This window comes from Abramis brama, assembly GCF_963993115.1.
Source record: "Abramis brama genome assembly, chromosome: 8".
Classification (NCBI taxonomy): Eukaryota; Metazoa; Chordata; class Actinopteri; order Cypriniformes; family Leuciscidae; genus Abramis; species Abramis brama.
In genome coordinates this window covers 24355571-24380744 of record NC_139970.1, presented here as the reverse complement: position 1 = coordinate 24380744, position 25174 = coordinate 24355571, and the positions used below count along the sequence as shown (strand labels likewise).

Below are 25174 nucleotides of genomic sequence, written 5' to 3'. Positions count from 1 at the left end.
TAGAACAAGAAGAACAGGCTGTTTTGTGAAGGCACGTGCAGGTATGACAAACCCTCTTTTTTTGAAGAGGCAGCTTTTTTCTTTCTTTTCCATCAGTTAGAGTTGGCCAGACTCCAATAACTTGTCCCATTGATCTAAAGCGAAAACGACCCTGAGCGCACACACAGCCTGCCGGGCGAGAGGGCAGGCGGATGTAAAAACATTTTTTCACCCTCGTGGGTTTTTTTGTTTGGGCTCAATCCCCAGTCCTTTCAGGGGACATAAAGAAAGTGCTGCCCTCAGCAGGGTCATGTGGGATAGAGCCCCGGCAGAGGCGAGAGGCAGACTATAGGTGGCGATTAGGCCCTCTAATGTGTGATGAATCCTTTTACAATCACATGATATGAACTAATGTCACCATTTAATTATAAAACAACAGAGAGTGAGCTGAGGGAGGAGGAGTTTATGTTGGTTTGGGAACACAGCGACCAGCTGTACTAAAGTGAGAAGCACCAGCATGGATGACCACCACAGTTCTAACATTTTTTAAAATTGTTAAAACTTCTCTGCTCATGTAAGATGTCGGCCAGAATTACACTCTTGGACAGTTGTTATCCCAAACAGCTCATTTTGAAGGACTTATTTGTAATGTCATTACATTTAGGATGGTCTATATGGGTTTAGAAAGAAGTGATACAGCTCATTTTAAACAGAACAACAGACACACATTGTGAATGAACATGACCTGTGTAAGTTCATTCGGAGTCACTGTCACTGCCATTTTGCTTTTAGATACAGACCCTTGTTTAGTATATAAGCACGAGTCCAGACATTCTCTGTACTGAACTAGAATGGTGCGAGAGTGTGTTCACAGAGAGATCTGTGTGCCCTGCCATTGTCTTCTGGTTCATTCTACAATTGCTGTGACAGATGCTGTTACTCACTTTCAGCTGGCAAAAGGTCAAACTGCAATGCACACCAATCCTATACAATACCATGTATGTTTGAACTTTAACTTACAGTATATTTATTTACATTCTTATAATCAATATTTACAATTGTTTTATTTTTTTAAGTCTTTTCGTAGGGCATGATAATATGTATGTATATATATATATATGTATGTACATATATACATACAAAAATGTGAGGGGTGTACTCACTTTTGTGAGATACTATATATATATATATATATATATATATATATATATTAGTGCTGTCAATCGATAAATTAATCGCACATTTTTCTGTAATTAATAAAAAAATTCTTACAGAATAATTAATTATAAAATAAAAAAAAACAATTCTTACAACTTTTTGCGTTCATTTAACACTTTTTAATTCATTTAGGACTGTGCTTACAAAGTTACTCAACAAAACGAGAATTTTGGCATAATTCTTTTGTTTTGACATAATTCATAGTTTTTGTCCACGAAACAGAACTAAATGCATAGCTGCCATGCTGTCTGAAGCGGCATTCTGTGTGCGCGACTCAGGTGTTTGTCCACAGAGAGTTGCTTCACAGACAAGCACACCAGTACAGATTTGAGTTCTTATCGCGCTTGAATTTGTTAATAGCACTTGAATGAATGATAGCGTGATCATATACTGTAGCTCAGCCAACAGTTGACTGAAAAAAAAAAAACAGAAAAACTGAAAACTTTTAATGAAAAAAGTAATCGCATTGGTGAACTATAGTATATATGTTTTTGATATAAATTGAAACGTTTATTTTTCATATTTAATTAATTAAAAAAAAAATTGTATTTAATGTTTAAAGGATTTTTTAAAACAATTGTTACTAGTATTACTACAATATAAAAACACCAAAGGGACTTTTATGACAATTTAGAAGTCAGTTTTGTGTTAACCCGCTCTATTACATTGTTAATAATTCATAATGATTACTTTTTTTCAAAAGAAAATCAACTTAAGGGGATACATACACTATGGTCGCATCTGAAAACTTAAGCAGCTGACTTGTTGCCTTGCTGCCCTATCAGGCAATGACTGCAGGCAGTGTTTGAGCAAAATAGAGAGAGTTTTGGTGAAAACTAAGTGAATGTTTAATTACTACAATAGTAATTTCTCGCTAGAAATGACATCAAAAGGGGAGACTGCTCGTCAAAATCGTACATTTACTCACAAACTGACCACCAACCGCAACTTTCAGATGGCATCTTTCTTTTTTAGCTTAACTGTCATGGAATGGAAAGCACAGGATTGTGGGATATCAAAGGCAGCAAAGGATACATATGCTGCCTTCAAAAATCGATCAGACGAAAGTATCTCAGGAGACAGGAATTGAAGCTAACATTGGATTCGGACATGCCTTGATGCCTTCCGACCCTGGAATGCGTCCTCCGAAGACAGCATTTTTAAGATTTCGGTCACAGTCTATATGGACAAAGGTATTGGGACACATCCCTTAATTACTGAATTTTGGTGTTTCAAGACCCATTGCCATAGGTTTATAAAATCAAGCACCTAGCCATGCAGTCTGCATTTACAACATTTGTGGAATAGGATGCCATATTTGCAATAAGTCAGTTCGTAAAATTTCATCATTGCTAGATATTCTATGTTAACTGCATGTAAGTGGTATTATTGGGAAGTGGAAGCATTTAAGAACAACAGCAATTTGAAGCTACGAAGCGGAAGACTATAGGTAAAGTCACAGAGTGGGGTAACTGAGTGGGGTAAGCTGATTCCACATATGAAGAGTTCCAAACTTCCATGGCATTAATATCAGCACAAAAACTGTGCGGCGGGAGCTTCATGGAATGGGTTTCCATGGCCAAGCAGCTGCATGTAAGCCTCACATCACCACGTACAATGCCATACGTCAGATGGAGTGGTGTAAAGCACACCTCCGCTGGAGCAGTGGAAACATGTTCTGTAAAATGACATATCATGCTTCTCTGTTTGGCAATCTGATGTGTGAGTCTGGATTTGGTGGATTCCAGGAGAACATTACCTGCCTAACTACATTGTGCCAACTGTAAAGTTTGGTAGAAGAGGGATAATGGTATGCCCTTCCAAAAAAAACAAGAAAACTTCAAGTTCATTCTATTAAGTATACTTAAGTGAAGTTCAAGTATATTTTAAGTATACTTTACAGTGAGGAAAATAAGTATTTGAACACCCTGCTATTTTGCAAGTTCTCCCACTTAGAAATCATGGAGGGGTCTGAAATTGTCATCGTAGGTGCATGTCCACTGTGAGAGACATAATCTAAAAAAAAAAATCCAGAAATCACAATGTATGATTTTTTAACTATTTATTTGTATGATACAGCTGCAAATAAGTATTTGAACACCTGAGAAAATCAATGTTAATATTTGGTACAGTAGCCTTTGTTTGCAATTACAGAGGTCAAACGTTTCCTGTAGTTTTTCACCAGGTTTGCACACACTGCAGGAGGGATTTTGGCCCACTCCTCCACACAGATCTTCTCTAGATCAGTCAGATTTCTGGGCTGTCGCTGAGAAACACGGAGTTTGAGCTCCCTCCAAAGATTCTCTATTGGGTTTAGGTCTGGAGACTGGCTAGGCCACGCCAGAACCTTGATTTGCTTCTTACAGAGCCACTCCTTGGTTATCCTGGCTGTGTGCTTCGGGTCATTGTCATGTTGGAAGACCCAGCCTCGACCCATCTTCAATGCTCTAACTGAGGGAAGGAGGTTGTTCCCCAAAATCTCGCAATACATGGCCCCGGTCATCCTCTCCTTAATACAGTGCAGTCGCCCTGTCCCATGTGCAGAAAAACACCCCCAAAGCATGATGCTACCACCCCCATGCTTCACAGTAGGGATGGTGTTCTTGGGATGGTACTCATCATTCTTCTTCCTCCAAACACGGTTAGTGGAATTATGACCAAAAAGTTCTATTTTGGTCTCATCTGACCACATGACTTTCTCCCATGACTCCTCTGGATCATCCAAATGGTCATTGGCAAACTTAAGACGGGCCTTGACATGTGCTGGTTTAAGCAGGGGAACCTTCCGTGCCATGCATGATTTCAAACCATGACGTCTTAGTGTATTACCAACAGTAACCTTGGAAACGGTGGTCCCAGCTCTTTTCAGGTCATTGACCAGCTCCTCCCGTGTAGTTCTGGGCTGATTTCTCACCTTTCTTAGGATCATTGAGACCCCACGAGGTGAGATCTTGCATGGAGCCCCAGTCCGAGGGAGATTGACAGTCATGTTTAGCTTCTTCCATTTTCTAATGATTGCTCCAACAGTGGACCTTTTTTCACCAAGCTGCTTGGCAATTTCCCCGTAGCCCTTTCCAGCCTTGTGGAGGTCTTTGGACAGCTCTTTGGTCTTGGCCATGTTAGTAGTTGGATTCTTACTGATTGTATGGGGTGGACAGGTGTCTTTATGCAGCTAACAACCTCAAACAGGTGCATCTAATTTAGGATAATAATTGGAGTGGAGGTGGACATTTTAAAGGCAGACTAACAGGTCTTTGAGGGTCAGAATTCTAGCTGATAGACAGGTGTTCAAATACTTATTTGCAGCTGTATCATACAAATAAATAGTTAAAAAATCATATATTGTGATTTCTGGATTTTTTTTTTAGATTATGTCTCTCACAGTGGACATGCACCTACGATGACAATTTCAGACCCCTCCATGATTTCCAAGTGGGAGAACTTGCAAAATAGCAGGGTGTTCAAATACTTATTTTCCTCACTGTATGTAGTAAGCATACTAATAACAATGTACTAGTAGTGTTACATATAAGTGTACTATATCAGTTCTAGGGACTAAATGGGCCCACTTTTTAGTGTATAAAAGTATACTTACACACAGTAGTAAACAGTAGTAAACTTTGAGTACTACTTATCGCATGACTTTCTTTAAGTGAACGTATAATGTCATACTTATAGTTTTAATAATTATAGTTTTCTTATAATCAATATTTTCAAACAAATCTATTGTATTGGATGCCAAAACGGGTTTATAAGTTTATTAGACAGTATGTAAAACTATGGGGAAAAAAGTATTTAATAGGCTACTCAATCAAAAGATTGAATACAAGTATAGACCAAAATCAGTATTTAAGTACTATTCTTAATTGTACTTTTAAGTTTATTTCTGAGAAGTACATAAAAAGTAGTCTGAAAGTATACTTTCTTATTTTTAGTTTAAAAGTACTAATAGCATTTTGTAAGGGTGGGGCTGTTTTTCAGGGGATAGGCTGGGCCAGGCTCTTACTTACAGTGAAGGGAAATCTTCATGCTTCGGCAAGACATTTTGGACAATGCTATGCTTCTAACTTTGTGGGAACAGTTTGGGAAAGGCCCTTTTCTATTCCAGCATGACTGTGCCCCAGAGCACAAAGCAAGGTCCATAAAAACATGGTTGGATAATTTTGGTGTGGAAGAACTTGACTGGCCCGCACAGAGGGGCCAGATTCACAAACATTTTCTTAAGAAAGAAGATAAGGAAATTCCAAAAGAATGTTCCCAAGGGCAATTCTTGAAATATTCTTAAGTTCTCAAATATTTTTTGAGAAATAAAAATGTACATGACATTCGGCATAAAGCCTATACTTTTGCCCCATATACTGTACATTTATGTTTGTTTCACAGAAGAAAGTATGTCATACAGGTTTGGAACGACGTGAGGGTGAGTGATGACATAATTTTCATTTTCTCTTTAACCATGAGATTTGTCGGTGGTGTTACTGCTTCTGATTACAGTTAATTAGAAGTAACAACAAAATAGCAAAGGACAAAACAGCATGGCAGCCAATGAAAATTATTTTGAAATTATATATTATTTTTAGTTACAATTATTTAGTGTGACCTTAAATAAAATGAAGATGATGAAAATAAGGCCATTGTTTAAAGGGGTGGTATAATACCTTTTTCACAAGATGTTAAATAAGTCTCTGATGTCCCCATAGTGTGTATATGAAGCTTTAGCTCAAAATACCCCACAGATATGTTTATATATCATGTCAAAATTGTCACTTTTTGAGTGTGAGCAAAACGCACCGTTTTTGTGTCTGTTCCTTTAAATGCAAACGAGCTGCTGCTCCCGGCACAGAGGGCGGAGCTTCAAGAGCTTGTGTCCTTTTACCTCACACAGACATGCACTGAACATTTCAAAATACTTTTAGCCTTTTATGTTTAAACCAGAGTCAGACAATGATGGAGAGACTCAAGAAGAAGTGACAACATGTAGAATGCAACAGGACATTTCTGAATGTTTAGTTGATGAATTTATGTAGCTTATGTGTAGTTATCTTCTAGTCATTGATTAGCATATTCTTTCATGATAATGATCATGTTCCAGGGGTTGGGTTTATGTAAATTTTAGGGTTTGTGATGTCACTAACCCGGGAGGAATGTACTGTTGTCTCCCTTTGCTTTGAACTTTAGCGTTGTAACTTTGCAGATGTTGTTTATGCTCAGACAGCAACATTACACACTAACTAAAGTTAGAAAAGTGAAATCATAAACAACCACCCCTTTAATGTAGGACGGACTGGTCATCTGTCAGATGGAAATGCCCTTCAAAAGACAGCAATTTGATTGACAGGAATATGATTTTTACTGTTGAAAGAATCTGTTGTAATGTTCAAATCTAACATCAAAACACTGACCATCATTAACTGCACATGCACACCTTTGTCCTGACTGGGCCCCAAACATATTGAGTGTCTTTCCTGATATAAACAACACGGCACGATGGTATTCAGGCAGAGAGGCTGCATGAATTTCCAAGGTGATTAAAGGCTATAAATAACTGCCTGTGTGTTTTTAGTTCTGGGATGGTGAAGCCAAGTGCTACACATAGACCCTGCCCTTCATAGATAGCACTGCAACCTTCAACCCGCAGACAACCAATCGAATGACACCCCTCAAACACTGGACTTAACACCTACTGCCTATCACCTCCTCTTCAATGCCTGGCTCCATGCTCTTCTTCCCACAAGCCTGTACCAAAACTATCCCTTTGATGTCATTGTTGTGCTCTACTTCATTGTCATTGATCACCGTCCTTATTCTTATCATAACACTGATGCTCCAAGTTAGTTCAATGTTGTATTCTGTGCTGTAACCTTAGGAAGTTTGCCAGTTTCAAATTTGCATTGTCTCTCTAATCCTTTGGCCCTAAAATAACCCAACACACTTGTCCTCTCATAGATATCTAGACACAGAGCACATGAAACAGCCAGTCGAGCTTCGACTGCTGTGTGTGTGTGTGTGTGTGTGAGAGAGAGAGAGAGAGGCCGTTCCCACAACACACAGCATGTGCTGACTAAATGCAATAAGTGTCAGTTCAAATGGACCAGTGCGGTGAGAATTAAAGTTCTCTGAACTTGAACTCCAATGTCAGAGCTGACGTTTTTAAGCTGGCAGTGTTGAGATCCGCCTTAGGCTTATCTCTTAGGCTTTCATTGTAGCCTACCATGAAATGGATTCAGGGCTCCATTTAAAATCACCATGAAATCAAAATTGACAATTCTTTTTTATATGGAATATTGCAGTATTCTCTTCTCTTCTCTGATTACGGGTTTACTGGCGTGAGGGCGGGATCAACCTGTCACTCAAATGACATCACAGCAATAGCAAAACACAACCATCCAATCAATTCCTGATCAAGTTTCACTTGGATTTCCATTACAATAAGGAATAAAAGACATCACAACTTCCGTTTCATGCTTTAATATTTTTTACAGTGCTGATTTATGGCTGACAGAGTGAAAACTATTATATTTTAAAAGATTTTTTTTTTTAAATATTTAATTTGATATTCGTAGTTTATAAATTAATGTCAATTAATTGTTGTCAAGTTTGACTGGCCATAGATTTTTTTTTTTTTTTTTTAAAGAGGATGGATCAAGTCTGGTTTCCTTGTTCTTTATACATTTTCCTCAGTCTTCCGGCTTCTTCTCATGGACAAGGTTCCTCTGATCCAGTATTCCCTTCATTCCAAGCCAAACCCCTCTTTTTGAGCATTCCTGTCATTTTTTTATAGGCTGTAATGTGTAATGATGCAGCAGCCTGTCAAAGTTAGAGCTTATAGCTCATAATTATTTCAATTCCGACTAAAGTAAAACGCCAAACAGGCAAATAATTATTTTAGTGTCTCAATTAGGATTCGTATTTTCTGCATGTTATTGTTGTTTATGTGTAGTGTTGGGAATTATTTAAAAGGGGGTCCCTTCATTGAGTTTTTGAGATCACATGACCAGCTAAATAATACTAAAAAGTTATGAAGATGGCGCCATCCAGGTTGGATATGTGTAAGCTCCAAACAACTGAGATGAATGGGAATGCTAACGGACAGTTCAATCTAGGTATTACCTTATAGCTACATTGCCAACAAACAGCTGAATATATTAAAGCTACTTAAAGGGGCAACATTTGTACTTTTTTACTTTCAGATTGAGAACAAAACAGAGCAGCATTTATCTGACACACACAGAACAAGGATCTCAAGTGGGGCGACAGGATCAAATGGGAACACAAATACAATTCACCCTTCACTGGGAGTTTGATTGACGGGCAGTCTAACCAATCATAACGGCAAACATAAGACAGGTGAGTTAGTAGATTAACGTCAGTGGACTTGAACTTGAAAAAAATGGTGTGTATTGATGTCTTTCTGCAGTTAAAACAACATACCTTCTGATGTTCACTTATGTTTATTTCTTGCTATAACTATTTATTGTTTGAATTTCTTAAAAAAATTACAAAATTTGAAAGCTGATTTGTTGCATCACATCAAAAGTAATCTGCTCTATCTTGTCTGTCGGCACATTGTCAGTGTCTTCTTTGCTTTCCTCCCGATGTATTTTTCACTGCATAAGAGCGCCGTGACTTGTCGGACGTAGCTACAGTAACTAACCCCCTTAGCCCCCCGCGGGTCTTTGCAAAGGGTCAATTTGAGTAAACATTTATTTTGCAACATGAAAATTGCATGTGGGAACCACTCTGAGTAATAATCAAATATGGCCTGCATGGTTTTGGACTGTGTGGATCATGGGGGTGATGTGTCATTAGTGTCCCTCATCATTCAGTCTCATTCTCACTTCCCCTCTAGGAATCTGGAGTGGAGGACTGATAAGCATAAAGGTCAGAGGTCAACAAGTGCAAGTTTTTTGGTTGAGATGTGCTCAGACTTGCTGCAGATTAGTTTCTCAGTATGGTGTTGCTCTTTATGATTTTGGCCTGAACTGCATTAAATTGCATAAATGCAGTGATGAGGATTTGTCAGCTGCACTGACAAAGCCTTTTTAGTGAGCAGGCCTGCACTTGAGAGCACTCAACATCAGTAACATTTGAAGCCTGCCGTTTACAAATGAAAAGGTCAGAGTAGCCTACATTTATGGTACAAAAAGTTTATTTAGTAACAGCTTTGTAAACATTTGAGGTAAATGAACATTTACATCAACTTGTTCTTATAAAATTGAATACACAAGGCACTTCTCTTAAGACAGCATCGAAACAGGCTGCTGTTCTGAGCATATGTAGGTGGTTCATTTCCCTGATTGGTCAGAATAATCAGCTCTGCTTGAGAAAATCAGTTCAAGAAATGAGCATTATCTGAGAATAATGGGCTGCAACTAAGTACACTACAAACGGATCGAGATAGGAAAGAGCTGGCTGGCTGGCCAATTCAAATTCAGAATCGATGAAATGCTATAATTCACAATGTTCAAATTTCCTGCGGTCCTTTCAGGCCACCACAACAGTCCTAAAATAAAACATGGGAAACGTGCATATTTCTTAAACTCTACAAGTGCTGTTTTATAAATTACATTTGATGTTATTTAAGTGGAATAATACTGCCATCAACACAACGACTTTTACCATTAAGACATTTTCCTTTAAGGATCAAAAAAATATTTCCTCCTTTCTATCAATGTAAGAATTATTGAACAGTGTTTTTTGCCTAAATGTGCAAATCTTCAACTATTTACTAAAATGTAAACTTTAAGAACCAAAAAATGACAAAATAACACACTTTGGTTTTTGGATACATTAAAACAGCAGAAAATAAATAACATACATCTGTAAATACTGTGATCTGATAAAAGCAAAAGGTAATTCTGTCCTAAGGACAAACCTGCACAGTCTCTGTGTGATGAAGCAATGCACCTCTTTCTATTTCAGGGCTGTCTGTCTCTTTAAATGGATTGCCGAAGTATATACCTGATAATAAAAGCATTGTACATTGTTTTTAAATGGGTCTCAAGAAAAAAATAAATCATGTTGCGCTGTCATGTTGTTACAGTATGTGTACCGAAGGCATGTTCTATATGCAACAGCAGTAGTAGTCAGTGAACATGAGGGCCTCACAGTAACCTGAAACTGGACCAACAAAGAGGAGGAAAAAAAAAAAGGGGGTGGTGGTGAACTTCATATCAGCATAAGACACTTGCAGAATCTTTTTATGTCCATTTTGAAGTAACTACTTTTTGGCAACCACGAACTGACTACAGAAAAGCAATGCTTTTGATGACGATTTTTGTACTCATTCTCAACCAATTGCTTACATTTTTAGAAATAAAAATGCTCAAACTTTTCGATATATAGGATTTTAAATGTCACATGTAATGAGAGTTAGTACTCCCCTCCTCAGATTAACTACTTCAAAAGTGATCATGTATTCCTGATGGCAAGATGGTCATATATCAAAACTCTCAAATCCAAAAGAGGAGCAGGATGTGAACTTCAGATCATGGGATTGAAAAAAAGAAAAAAGAAACGTGGTCCAGAGAATAAACAAGCTATATGAATTAAAACTGCACCATTCAGTAGTACAACAGTTATCTATATATGTCACTTGCCTCAGTATTATGTTCATTTTTTCATGTATGGATGACCTTTTTTTCTGTTATGCATTAAAGTATGCCACTTTCATCAGGCAATGTGCTTTTTTTCTTCCCCAACACTTTGATTTCTCTTTAGAGTGAGGAAATGTAGAGACAGATGCTGGAAAAACAAAGAGAACATTTTTAAAATGTTTCAAGATGAGTGTTTATGAATTTGACAACATCAACTGATTTTTTTTCTAATTTCTAGCATGTTCTATTCCAGGCTTCAAAAATAAATAAAATATAGTACATGATAATTGTCTACTCATTTAAACCATAGATGGTATTTATTGCACTGCAAACATTTTATGTTTGGTGCCTTTGTTTTTATCATGAGACTTGGATACAATGTACTTACTAAATTGAACTGATTAAATGGCAATCTTTTAATTCTTACTTTAAGGCCTTGTCAGACTAATTTAAGTGGCATTTTTCAGTGAATCGCTCCAGATTCTGGTATAACATAACCTGCATCAGGTTGGCTGTTCCATTCAACTGCTGCATTACACTAACCAGCATTCAGCAGCCATCTTTCATAATCCCATAAGAGATGATTGAACTCTTTGCGATTTGATTTTACATCGCTCACTTAATGAATGGAATTAACTTTTCCATTCCAGCAATCTGCCTCTCACTTCCTCTTGTTTTTTTGGTGTATTTCTTTGTGTTTTGTCCACAAAACCCTGCGCTTTGGGGTGGAGAGCCACTACACCGCCAGATCATCGGGCCTCGCTCTTGCGCTGCTGGCTTTACTAGCCCTGCTCAGTCGTCGAGCGTCAGTGAAAATGACGGGCGGCTCGTGCATCTCCACCGTGGTGGTGACGTGCCCCTCCTCCGGCCCAGCGCTCAAACCGCCGCCGGCGGAGGTGGGGGTGTCAGCAAGCTGAGCGGCGTCTTTGGCTTGCCGCCCGTTATCGGAAGAGCGAGACGAGGAGGAAGGGGAGGGGGAGGCGGCGTTCATCTCCCGAGTCTGCTGCTCGGTGGCCAGGTTGGCCCAGTTCTGCTCGGCAGCCAGCCTGTGGTTGTTGTTGTTGCTGATGTAAAAAGGTGAGGACTCCTCGAGCTCCTCGCGCAGAGGGTCCATCTTGAACTCAGCCGTGGAGGGTGCCGACACGGGCTGGAGGAACACGCCGCCACACACGGCCATCTCCGTGTAGTCTGGCGGGTACCTGAGGGTTGGAGGCGAAGTTCTGGGAGACTCGGGCTCCGCTTCGTTCGCGTCGGGCAGCGACTCGCGCTCGGGCGCGAACTCGTTGGTCATGCCCTGTTTGACCTTCTTCCATCCGAGGTGATATATTTCTAACAGATTCAGCAAAAGGGACACGCAAGCCACCACAAGCATAAATATGATGAAGATGGTCTTTTCCGTGGGCCGGGAAATGAAGCAGTCCACCGTGTTGGGGCAGGGCCACCGCGCACACTTATACAGGGGCCGCAACTGGAAACCATAGAGGAAATACTGACCTAAAATAAACCCCACTTCAAACAGGGTCTTGAAAATTATGTTGAACACATAGGTGCGCAACAAGGCACCTCTAATGCGGATTTTGCCGTGCTCGTCTCTGATTGGCGGCTTCTCCTTTTTGCCGCCGCCGCCGCCCCCACCCCGTCCACCAGCCTCCCCTCCCCCTCCGTTTCTATACAGGAGTTCTTTCTCCTCCTGGAGCCGGCTGGCCTTTCGCAGCTCCTCCTCACGCTCTTTCCGCTTCTCCTCCATACGAACAATGTGCAGGACATGGCCCAGGTAGATGAGCGTCGGCGTGGACACGAAGATGATTTGGAGAACCCAGAAGCGGATGTGGGAGATGGGGAAGGCCTCGTCGTAGCAGACGTTCTCGCAGCCGGGCTGCTGCGTGTTGCAGGTGAAGTCCGACTGCTCATCGCCCCAGACCTCCTCGGCTGCCGCTCCCAACACTAGAATCCTAAAAATGAAGAGTACCGTCAGCCAGACTTTGCCGATCACGGTCGAGTGTTCCTGTGCATTCTCCAAGAGCCGCCCAAGAAAGCTCCAGTCACCCATGCTTTACGATTTCTAGCCTAGAGAGAAAGTACAGTCTGCAGCCGAGAGCGAGAGCGAGAGACAGAGAGAGAGAGAGAGAAGAGAGAGAGAGAGAGAGAGAGAGAGAGAGAGAGAGAGAGTGGAGTCAGGTGAGCAAAAGGAAACAGAGGGGAACAGAAAGGATTCATCAGAACTAGTTAAACTGTTAACAAAATAACATGTTACACTTTACATGATATGGTTTGGATATGGTTCTGTCTAGGCCTGTGCTGTGAAGGTATGTTCACACAGTCACAGCTAAAAGTACATAAACCTATAAAAAAACATGCTCAGCTCTCATGAACTCACACAGCATTTCACGGTTCTGCATAAGATCCGAACTGTAAGCCCTGATGAAGCACTCGCCAGTCCCTCGCACGAATTGACGAAATGATGTTTGGGAAAATCGAGCAAATCAGCCTTGTCAAATATCACATCGACAAAAAAGTTTGACATAAACTTATGGATTTCGTGACCCCTCGCTATTTAACTCTCTAACTGGCTGCTATGAACCTGGCATGCACAGTGTAAGCAAACTCTCTATGGCTCGCTTTCTCTCCAGCCACTGACACACACACATACACTCATACACACTTTTTGAACACACTCAAACACACAGTCTCTTTCTCTCTCACCTGTTCGCTTCACTGCCCAGCAGGCATGTGCTGAGATCGACATTATAATGTTCAAAAACAGTTGAAAGCGTTGACTGGACAGTGATGTGTGAAGAGCCCTGATAGAGCCAATTTCAGGACATCAAGGGGGAAAATGCAGTGAAATATGGAGACAATACCAGGCCACTTTTTTAAGTGTGAATCTACACTCATCATGTTTACATGATTATAATTGTCAGCTTAAACAGTACAATTCATGATTTCACCCTGTAGTTGCTGTAACTGCTTTGAAAAATGGATGAATCCAGAAATGAGTGTCGTGATATAACTTCAGGATTTTGATCAACACAGATTTATCTTTATCATAATAAGCACAAATAAACAGCAAGATTGAACAGAACCAGGGTGAGATAGTATTGCCACTTGTAAACAAAGACCCCCGAAATAGCAAAAGACATACAACAGGCAGAAAAAAAATAATTTTACTTACTAAAATTATGTTGTATTGAGGGCGGCAAATCCATCGACTAAGGTTCTAAACCAATTCTATGACCCTGAAAGAGAAGGTGCAAGTTACATAATAATAATAATAATAATAAACATTTGTTTATTAATTTATTTGACATCTATCTTTGTAGATAACTTTATATAACTGCAAATATAATTTTTGTTAAAAAATGAAGAAGAAAATACATACAAGATTATTTAAAAATCTTTTTAAATCCTTATATTAGTTCCATAGATAATAATAATTTTAGGCCTTTTTAAGTCCAGAAATTGATGGTATGATATGGCTAATAATTTTGATCAAATACACCCCAAAAATCTTTTGGTTCCTAAGGGAGCTATCATTTTCATTACAGATATTAAAGTGGTTATTTTATAATGATCTCTAATATTTATCGTCTTTGATCTATCTGCTAAGCATTTAATTCCAAACTGCTGCTGTTATATAATTAACGGATGATAGTAATTATCCACTGTTCTCACTGTACATTCAGGTCAAACTGTCAGTTAGAGAGGCAGATTTTCTATTCTTTGCACTGATTATGCGCTCATACCGGTCATCTCATTCAACAGATGGTTTCTTGAAATGTGTCTAAATGATTTTAGCTGTTAGATTGGAGTCAAAGTTGATGGCCTACCAGCTAGCGAAAAGTCACATTAATATGGGGTGTAAAAGGATAAAATATTCCGTACATCTAACTTAAAGCATACCTTGACAAGTAGGCAAACTTATCTAAAGAAAGAAATATCCAGCGGCCACTGGTGCCACAGTTTGAGTGCGTTGAAAGCATACAGACCTCCCAAAGGCAGCAGGAGCCCTCCCCGCTCCCCCCGTTCCCAAATCCTGGCAGCACTGCCAGCTTACCAAACTCTTTTGATAGTGGCCGGCCAACTTATTCATTCACAAAAGTTCTTCACACATAGACCCGCGGCCAAACTCTCGTAGAACACCTAGTTTTTCATGGCAAATCGAGTGTGGAGACGGGGTCTCACCAAGCGCAGCTGTCTCCCGTTCCCAGCCATCGCTACTGTCACTTTGAGTGGTCATGCAAGAGTGCTGCGTTCAGAAAGTCATCGGCCAGTCAGCGCGCACGCCACGCCCCTGTCAACTGGGGTAAACTCATCGCCCCAACTTAACTATACTCGAACACACGATTTTATTCAGGTCTATACGATGAAGACAGATGCTTTATTTTACTTTATAGGCTACCACAGAATATTGTCATAAAATAATGATAATAAAAATGATGAATCGAAATATAATACTAATTATTATAAAAAGATTATTAATAACCTACACTTAATAATAATAATATCATTGAGCAAGAGTGTTGAGAACAAAAATGGGACGTTTTAATTTTTGTATCACTCCGCATTCAATGCGTTGATTGGTAATATTCGAACGTTGATTCTGTGGAACTATTTTCGTTGGCGGAGAAAAATTATCAATTATCTTAAATGTACAATTAAGTAGCCCACTTAAGAAAAAAATAATATCCAATAAAATCACCTGCGGCCGAATCAAAGCAGTGCTAATGCTCAGTAGCCTACAACTGTATTCTTGCTCGTGTAATAGCCTAGGCTAGTGCTTGATTATTCTCCACTGAAGATGTGATAGCCGCCGGGTGATAGTAGAGTGTGGAATTTTGAAACTTAATTAGGCTATTACATTAGTAATGAAAGCAATCACTAAAAGCTGGTTTGTGGAAGTAAAAATTCATAAAAACATAATAAAAATTTGTCTCCAGTCAAACATTCCGGAATTCTTGTAGGCTATGGGAAAGATCCAGTCATGCAGCAGGCTTAGCCTAAAATAGAATGGAAATGCACCGCCCTCCATTGGTTTTCCTGAGAGAATCCACCAGTGAAAATCACAAAACTGACAAACACATCAAACATTTAAAAAGAAGTGTTTTATTAAGATATTCATATAAAAGTTAAGTTGTTAGCCAAAATGACAAAGAAACGTATTTATTTGATAACCAGTTTACGATAAAAAATGATCGTCTCAGCTTGCGTAAACAGCAGAAGATTCCATCAATAGGCCTAGCTACCATGTGGAAACTATTCCATCGGATAAATTACAGCATTAAAAACAAAACTGTTCACCGCTGACTTACTCAGTCCTACTCAGAGGAGAAAAACTAAATGGAAGATAACATGACAGTTGACGAAGCGCGAATCCACGTGCGCGCTGTCACCTGTCAACGGGTAGACTGACTGACATGGTGTCATAGAGTAGGCTACGCGGCGCGCCACCAGTAAACATTCTCATGCATGCGACTACAGTTTATTTGGTCTCAACTTAAATAATAAGTCACTGCTGTAAGCTGTTATGACTCCTACCGGAGATTTAAATGCAACGATATTGTGAAACGCCTTAAAACTAAACAGACGTGTCATTGTTGTGAAGACATTTAAATCAAGCCTACCAAAACAATCACAAATAAAACCATAAGCCCCCCTCAGCTCTCTACATTATAGCGCTAGTCTAAAACTGCTGATGGGTAGGTTTTATTAAAAAATAATTAAAAATAATTAAACAAAGCAAAATTCAATCATGTAAAAGTCCAACTAAAGAGAAGCATGTGCAATACAAAGTAAATGATCCCTCAAAAAAAAGGACACTCAATTTTGTGCAAAGGTCTCTGAACTTCATTTATGTTGTTTGACCACTAGGAGTCCCTCTTGGGCTTTTCTAATGCCATTAGAGAGTAGGTGAGGCTACCGAGCAACGTGGAAAATAAAATTCAATGCAGTGTAATACTCCCTAATCGTCTTTTGGGGAGGAATGTCGGATTTTAAATGAAGCATGCTTGAAAACCTCTCTCAGGTTTGCAGCTATCCCAGCAAGCAATAGCCGTCATTTCAACGTCTGGGTTAAATATAGACCCGATATAGTCCGGCTATGTGTAACCCACTTTTAGCCCAAATAACATTTAATCTGGATAAATGTATTTTTTTCCAAAATAACTTGTGAGATGTATGATATTCCATCATGTAAGCAAAGTCAACTGTGATTACAAGTTGTTTGGTTTGCTTTATTTTACATGTTATATGTGTAGGCTGTGCGTAGCCACGATTTAGCTCGTATTCAGACCCGGCTATTGTAGCCCACTTGTAGTCAAAACTGATTAATTGTAGTTTTTTGCCAGGCAGTGCATGAAATGGTTGATATTCCATCATGTTCGCATTGGTAATGATATCTACAAGGTTCAATGTGTCATTTCACGACATGGTCGATCTGTAGTCACGATTTAGCTTCGAATTGGACGGGCTATATGCGGTCTGCTTTAGCCCACCATGGCGAAATCAAAGCAATCTGGTCTACGGACGGCTTGGCTATAGCCCTGATTCAGACCAGCGATAGTATAAGAATATTAGTCTTAAATGTTTTCGCTCACACAGCTTAATGTTTGCTGTCACACATAAACATAACATTCATACACAATCTACGATATGACTGTCTTATCATTTCAAATTAAATCAAATGGCAATTGCATTTCTCAACCGCTAGATGGCACAATCGAAACACTACTGAGACATGACTACTGGGACTACTGGCATTGTCATAGACAGGGCATTGTGCGACTAGATCACTTTAGCCAGATCTCGCGATAAACATTTCTGCCATTTTCAGTTTTATTTTGCACGAGGCAGCTGTCGGAGAGCAACGGGCGAGCGACACTCTGAAAACCTTAAAATTTCTACTTCGATCTTGTAAGTATGCGTGTTATTTTAGTTATGTTCATTGTTTAAATTAGTTAGTTGTTATAACGTGTAGAAACCGTGACATTTTAACATTACCATTTGCAGAGTACTATTTTTTTCTCCAACAAGTTAACGTTACCTGCACGTGTTATTTCAACTGTGTGCCCTTAATCTAAAATGTATCTAAATTCAAGGTGGTACAAGGTGGTAAGCATGAAACTATGAAACTTATCATTACTATTTTTTTAATATTATTAAAGATACCAATATATTTTTGTTATTACATTAGAGTAAGAAATAATAGTTTTTGATTTAATGCAAATTTTCAAAGTACTTTACATAAAACTTAACAGCAACAAATTATAAAAAAAAAAAAAAAAAAATTCCTTTCAAATTAATAAAAGGTAATGGCAAACAGTAAAGTCTTTAAATTTGATTTAAAAGAATTAAAATATGCAGCATACATTCAGTTTTCAGTGAATTTGTTTCAGATATGGTGCATAAAAACTGAATGCTGCTTCTCCATGCTTTGTTTTGACTTTGGGGATATAAAAGTAGCTGGCTACTGTCCCAGATGACCTGAGAGGTCTGCTCTGGATGGTTCATAATGCATCAGAAGATTAGAAATTTACTTTGGCCTTAAAATGTTAATTAATTTAATAACCAGCTGTAGTATTTTGATATGAATTCTTTGACAGACAGATAGCCAGTGTAAAAACCTCAGAAATGGAGTGATGTAATCCACTTTATTTGATTTAAAGACACTGTTTATTGCAAATTATCCAGCAATCAGTCAACAAAGTACAGCAATTGAATATACAGGACACTTGTCAATGACTACCATTAAATGTCTTGTTACCAACATTCTTCAAAATATATATATTTTTGTGTTTGTTCAACAGAAGAAAGCCATACAGTTTTTGAACCAAGTGAAAGTGAGTAAATGCTTACATTTTTTAAGTGAACTACCCCTATTAAGTATAATATATTTTTATGTTCATTAGAGTTTTTAGAGTAAGTGATAAAGAATGATTTATAGGGATAGTTCACTTTGAAATAAAATTTTGGTATGTTTTAGCTTACCTCAAGGGCATCCAAGATGTAGGCGTCTTTGTTTCTGAAGTAGTTTCAATTTTGATATTTTTAGGTCAAACTGTTCTTGTCAGTCAGTCATATAATGCAGGTCTATATGGTCACTACCTGAAAGAGCATGATTTGTTATGATTTCTCTTACATTATGAGCGCCCTTTTTGACATGCCTACATTTGTAATTAAAAAAGTTTGGTCAGCAGGAAAAATTGTCTAACGAACAGTTCTGTTTAAAAATCCGTACTGAAATCGAACCGAAAGCCTCGTACAGAATACCATTATGCAGGCAAAAAATTGTGTGCTTGCACAATGATTGTCAACAATGCTTTTCTTGAGCAATAATTTTTTTCTTTTTCTCATTTGGCAGACGCAGTGATGACCAACTTTCCTTCGGCGACTGAATGGGAAATAAAAAATGCAATTTCTGGTCATTTTAAACAAGCACCAGGGAGAGCACCATAAAGCTAACAATTAATTCTTAATTTTTTTTGTATATTTTCCAATATTTTATTTGTTAATTTTTATGTTTGAATGTTGTCTAAGTTGTTAATATAATTGTTCTAAATAAATCCCTTTATAATCAATTAGTTTGGATGGATTTTCATTTATGAGAACCTGTTATATTTGAGTGAAAATAATCCTTATGCCTCATTTTGTTGTCTATTACATGTATATGTAGTGTAATTGATGTCTATTCTTGGGCTATGGTTAGACGTCTATTAAATTTTCACTGACAGCCCAAAATCAGCCTTGTTTTAGCCTAGACCCATATTGCCTGTCTATTAGACGTATATATGTAGTCGTTTAATAGCTGTTTAATTGATGACTGGTCTATTTTTGGGCTATGGTTAGACGTCTATTAGACGTATAAATATAGTCATTCAATAGCTGTCTAATTGTCTATTCTTGGGCTATGGTTAGACGTCTATTAGACGTATATGTGTAGTCATTCAATAGCTGTCTATTCTTGGGCTATGTTTAGACGTCTATTAGATTTTCACTGACAGCCCAAAATTAGCAAAGTTGCTTGCTGGGATGTTCTGTTCTCAGGGCAACTTGTCAAAAACCAGCTACAAATCACATACTGATAAAACACTGTAATCTACGTGCCTATTATCATCCATGATGGTAGAATTGAGTCACTGGATGTAGGGATAATCTTAAAGAGTCTTATTGGTCGAGGAGTCCGAAGCGGATGACGGCAACCTTGTGTTCTTTTCGTTCTGTAAGAGCGCCTTTTCTGTGGACATTTTATCTTGGTGTACAAAGGCGCGCCGCCTCTTGGTTCTGGCCGAGCACCTCAGCAATGCCTTGACGATCAAGTAGCTCAGTTCAGCCACATTGAGCACAATGCAGATGGCAGAAGATCCCACCATGAAAATGGTGAAGACTGTCTTCTCTGTTGGCCGTGAGATAAAGCAGTCAACTTTATTGGGACAGGGCCACTGCTCACACTTCACAAGACGTGCCATCTGAAACCCATCGTAGACATAATACAATGCGTACATGAATCCGGCCTCGAAAAGGAGCCGGAAGAACAGGCTGGAGGTGTAGGTCCACCACAGCGGCCCAGTGATGGGAAGGCGCCTCTTCTTCAGGCTCTCCAGGTCATCCCCTTTGGCACTGTTGGCCAAAAGGCCTTTCTTTACGTTGCGTTTGCGGTACGCCACATGCATAGCCACCAGCAAAGCCGGTGTAGACACAAAGATGAGCTGCAGGCACCAGAAACGGATATGTGAGACTGGAAAGAAGTGGTCGTAGCAGACGTTTTTGCAGCCGGGCTGCTCTGTGTTACAGGTGAAGTCGGACTGCTCATCTCCCCAGACCGTCTCGGCGGCTATTACAAGGATGCTAATGCGGAAGATGAAGAGGACAGACAGCCAGATCTTTCCCAAGCTGGTGGAGTGTTTATTCACCCCTCCCAGCTGGGCATAAAGTGTTTCCCAACTCATCCTGTCTACTGTTGCTCTCAGATCCTAAATAAAAAGAAAGAGGAATTTGAATTAACAACTATAAAAAGACCAACTTTAAATCCTTTCACCATTTGTTTAGGCACGCAAACTGGAGCTGTTTTAGCTTTAAAATAAATAATAAAAAACACACTTTTAAATATTTGGAGGTGTATTAACTTTACATATTGTTTACACAGTTTTATTGACAACTTTTCTGTTAACTTTTGAGTTCAAAATTACATTTTGGATGATAATACTCACAGACAAATAAAATACACTGAGAATCTAGGACACACTGTTTTGTAATAATTTGTTAACCACTTTTTTTTTTTTTTTATGCTGTATATTAACTATAATTCCACGTCTTCAAAAAGACTCAGACTCGCCTATTTTTATTAACATATGCTTATTTATTTAATAACATTAATACAATACTTTATTAATTAGCCTAACACATACTACATTCCGTTCAAAATCAAAGTTTTCACACATTTGGCATATAACTTTGGTTATATTTGGTCGAGCTTAAAGGGATAGTTCACACAAAAATGAAAATTCTATCATCATTTACTCACCCTCAAGTTGTTCCAAACCCATATAAATGCCTTTGTTCTGCTGGTCACAACAGAAGATATTTTGAAGAATGTTGGTAACCAAACAGTTGTGCAACTTGTAGGGCACCATTGACTTCCATAGCATTTTCCCCTCCATATGTCGGAAGTCAATGGGGCCCATCAACTGTTGAGTTACCTATTTTCTTCAAAATATCTTCTTTTGTGTTCAGTAGAAGAAGAAAAAAAAGAAAAGAAAAAAAAACTCATACATATTTGGACCAACTTGAGGGTGAGTAAATGATGACAGGATTTTCATTTTTGGGTGAACTATCCCTTTGACACGTCAAAATTATCACATAAAATGATCACCTAAATATATCAGTGAGGATTATGGCAGTTTCTCAAAAGTTTACCTGTTAGCATACAAGATGATTCAGACCAAATCCATATGATATATATCCGTCCAGGTGAGTAAAAATGAGTCAATTCACTTGCGGAGTAAATTCACTTGCGGAGTGTCTTTGTAGTCTTGAGAGTGAGATGAAGTGATTGACTGAGGACAGTGAGCGCATATTTACTCTCTCTCTCTCTCTTTAGTACACCTGACGTCGGGCGGAGCCACCGCATTCATTGGATGCTTCTTGAGCTCGCAAGAGACAAAACTAGAATTCTCCATCTCTACGGAATGCGTCGCGCGCTTGCACAGCTCAAGAGCGTGCAGATGTGCGATTATCTTCTGCGGCCAGTTTAGAAACTTTCACACGGTAAATGTTTATACATTTTTCAGGCCATGTGTAAACAACCTATAATCGTATAGAAACATACCTGTCAACACTCCCGTTTTTCCCGGAAGTCTCCCGTATTTCACACCCATCTCCCGCCCTCCTCCCGTTTTGTTATTTCTCCCGTGAAACTCCCGTTATTTGTATGGCCCAAACGTCGTTATATGAATAATCACATCAATATATTATTCCAAGGTTGTCCAGTTGCCAGATCTTGTATGAAACCCATCCTACTCGCGCAATCAATTTCAACCCATTTGTGAGCTCAACCTGGCAACCTACAACCCAGTTGTACCGTCGATATACAGTGAGGAAAATAAGTATTTGAACACCCTGCTATTTTGCAAGTTCTCCCACTTAGAAATCATGGAGGGGTCTGAAATTGTCATCGTAGGTGCATGTCCACTGTGAGAGACATAATCTAAAAAAAAAATCCAGAAATCACAATGTATGATTTTTTAACTATTTATTTGTATGATACAGCTGCAAATAAGTATTTGAACACCTGTCTATCAGCTAGAATTCTGACCCTCAAAGACCTGTTAGTCTGCCTTTAAAATGTCCACCTCCACTCCATTTATTATCCTAAATTAGATGTACCTGTTTGAGGTCGTTAGCTGCATAAAGACACCTGTCCACCCCATACAATCAGTAAGAATCCAACTACTAACATGGCCAAGACCAAAGAGCTGTCCAAAGACACTAGAGACAAAATTGTACACCTCCACAAGGCTGGAAAGGGCTACGGGGAAATTGCCAAGCAGCTTGGTGAAAAAAGGTCCACTGTTGGAGCAATCATTAGAAAATGGAAGAAGCTAAACATGACTGTCAATCTCCCTCAGACTGGGGCTCCATGCAAGATCTCACCTCGTGGGGTCTCAATGATCCTAAGAAAGGTGAGAAATCAGCCCAGAACTACACGGGAGGAGCTGGTCAATGACCTGAAAAGAGCTGGGACCACCATTTCCAAGGTTACTGTTGGTAATACACTAAGACGTCATGGTTTGAAATCATGCATGGCACGGAAGGTTCCCCTGCTTAAACCAGCACATGTCAAGACCCGCCTTAATTTATTATTATTGGCTTGTGCCTATTGTTAAATAAACTATTTTTGAGAGTTGAATTTTCTTGTGCCTTATTTGTTCACATGGTTTGGGTAAGATTAGGCTGTGTTATGGCTCAGTTTTGGGGTTTCTGGTTAAAGGGTGGCGTTGATATGGTTAACTTATGGCTGAGAATTGGTACCAATAATAAAACCTGTTTTGGCCCAGTTCAGGGCCAGTTAAGGGTGACTAACTGGCTGAGATTCGGGCCAGTTATGGCCCATGTGTGACCCTTGTCTTTAATCCAGTTCTGGGCCACTTCAGGGCCGTCATTCTTTGCGGTACTTGGGCCGAGGGAAATGTGATAGTGTGGCCCGGAGCTGGGCCAGAAAAAAATTGCTATGTGGGGAGTGGCTCTGTAAGAAGCATATCAAGGTTCTGGCGTGGCCTAGCCAGTCTCCAGACCTAAACCCAATAGAGAATCTTTGGAGGGAGCTCAAACTCTGTGTTTCTCAGCGACAGCCCAGAAACCTGACTGATCTAGAGAAGATCTGTGTGGAGGAGTGGGCCAAAATCCCTCCTGCAGTGTGTGCAAACCTGGTGAAAAACTACAGGAAACGTTTGACCTCTGTAATTGCAAACAAAGGCTACTGTACGAAATATTAACATTGATTTTCTCAGGTGTTCAAATACTTATTTACAGCTGTATCATACAAATAAATAGTTAAAAAATCATACATTGTGATTTCTGGATTTTTTTTTTAGATTATGTCTCTCACAGTGGACATGCACCTACGATGACAATTTCAGACCCCTCCATGATTTCTAAGTGGGAGAACTTGCAAAATAGCAGGGTGTTCAAATACTTATTTTCCTCACTGTATGCGCAGGTAGTAGACGCGGGAAGTTGAATAAGCGTTACTGGTAGAAATGGGAAAAGACTCAGTGGTAAGTAAATATTTAACGCAATTAACGCAGCATCCGTTTTTTTTCTGTCATCATTTGGCCGTATGGCGTTACATTATATGATGCGCTTTTATTCTTGCTAATGCTTTTAAACCATTCATGCCATATCTTACTTATTTTATAAAACTTTAAAAGCGGAAAGCGCATCACTTATTCCTGGGAATACATTTGAGATCGCAGCCTGACCTTGACGGAAATAAATACCCTACGCCAAAAGTACCAGAGAAAAAGTCTCAGCTGTGCTCAGATTTGTAAACCGTAGCCTACAGTTGCTTTGGTTTTTCAATCCGTACCCGTTTCGCCCCGTGGCTCTAAAGAGACACAACAAAAATAGGGACACCCGAGAAAGCCAAAATAGAATGCAAAATGTATGAACAAAATAGAACTATACAGAAAAAAAAAACTACTGTTCACGTAATGTGAACAAATTCATAATCCGTGCACGCTTTCGCAATCGTTGTTTTGTAAATCGTTCTTTCGCAATAGCCTAGTTGTTTGTAACATTCAGTTCCTGTGAAAAATTGTGAAATACTGTTCCAATAGGTGAAGTTACACATGCTGATTGATTACATAACAATATTTGGATGTAATATTCAGTTCCAGTGAAAATCTGTTCCAGTTAATGGAGTAGCCTAGGCTACACATGGTGAAATAAATATTCTACGCCAAAAGTACCATGGGCGTCAGTTTGGTTTGAAATGTGCTGGGGACAGAGACGCATTCGGAAGTGCATTTTCAGAAGTGCTGGGTACAATGACGCATTCATTCATTTTTTTTCTCTCTCTTTCGCGCAGGTTATGTTTTGAAAGACGATGTCCTGTAGCTCAGGCACGGCCCCACTTTTCAACAGGCCCACCCAAAACTTTCAAAAAACAAACAAACTTTTACTATATTCTAATTTTGTCAATACTTATAAAAAATCGCCAATAAGCTCATAATTTGTGCTAAAATAGTGTTTAGTTTTAAAAAAACATTTTAAAAAGCTGGTTATATTTTGATGTTTCTGCGCAAGTTCAGCAGACAGTGAGGTTCGGGTTTGTTCCGATCAGAGCTCGTGAGTGGAGAGCGCATTTCTGAATATTCCGCTCCGCTCGT

The 25174-nt window shown here is 39.1% G+C and overlaps 2 protein-coding genes across 5 annotated transcripts; both read right to left on the bottom strand.

The window, feature by feature from the left end:
- Positions 1 to 9328: 9328 nt before the first annotated feature.
- gja3 (gap junction protein, alpha 3) lies at positions 9329 to 15038 on the bottom strand. 4 transcript variants are annotated; one of them, XM_084121947.1, is made up of 3 exons: positions 14848 to 15038; positions 13966 to 14029; positions 9329 to 12878 (listed from the first exon to the last, which is right to left on the bottom strand). In XM_084121947.1, exon 3 carries the CDS (start codon positions 12841 to 12843, stop codon positions 11530 to 11532), a length of 1314 nt encoding a protein of 437 aa, XP_083978073.1. In that variant the 5' UTR covers positions 12844 to 12878; positions 13966 to 14029; positions 14848 to 15038; the 3' UTR covers positions 9329 to 11529. The 4 variants fall into 4 exon arrangements, with proteins under 4 accessions (XP_083978073.1, XP_083978074.1, XP_083978072.1 ...); XM_084121948.1 differs by having other exon boundaries at positions 14976 to 15038; XM_084121946.1 differs by having other exon boundaries at positions 14694 to 15028.
- Positions 15039 to 18588: 3550 nt separating this feature from the next.
- LOC311088637 (gap junction beta-2 protein-like) lies at positions 18589 to 21815 on the bottom strand. Its single transcript, XM_084122884.1, has 2 exons — positions 21702 to 21815; positions 18589 to 20758 (listed from the first exon to the last, which is right to left on the bottom strand). Exon 2 carries the CDS (start codon positions 20732 to 20734, stop codon positions 19943 to 19945), a length of 792 nt encoding a protein of 263 aa, XP_083979010.1. The 5' UTR covers positions 20735 to 20758; positions 21702 to 21815; the 3' UTR covers positions 18589 to 19942.
- Positions 21816 to 25174: the final 3359 nt, after the last annotated feature.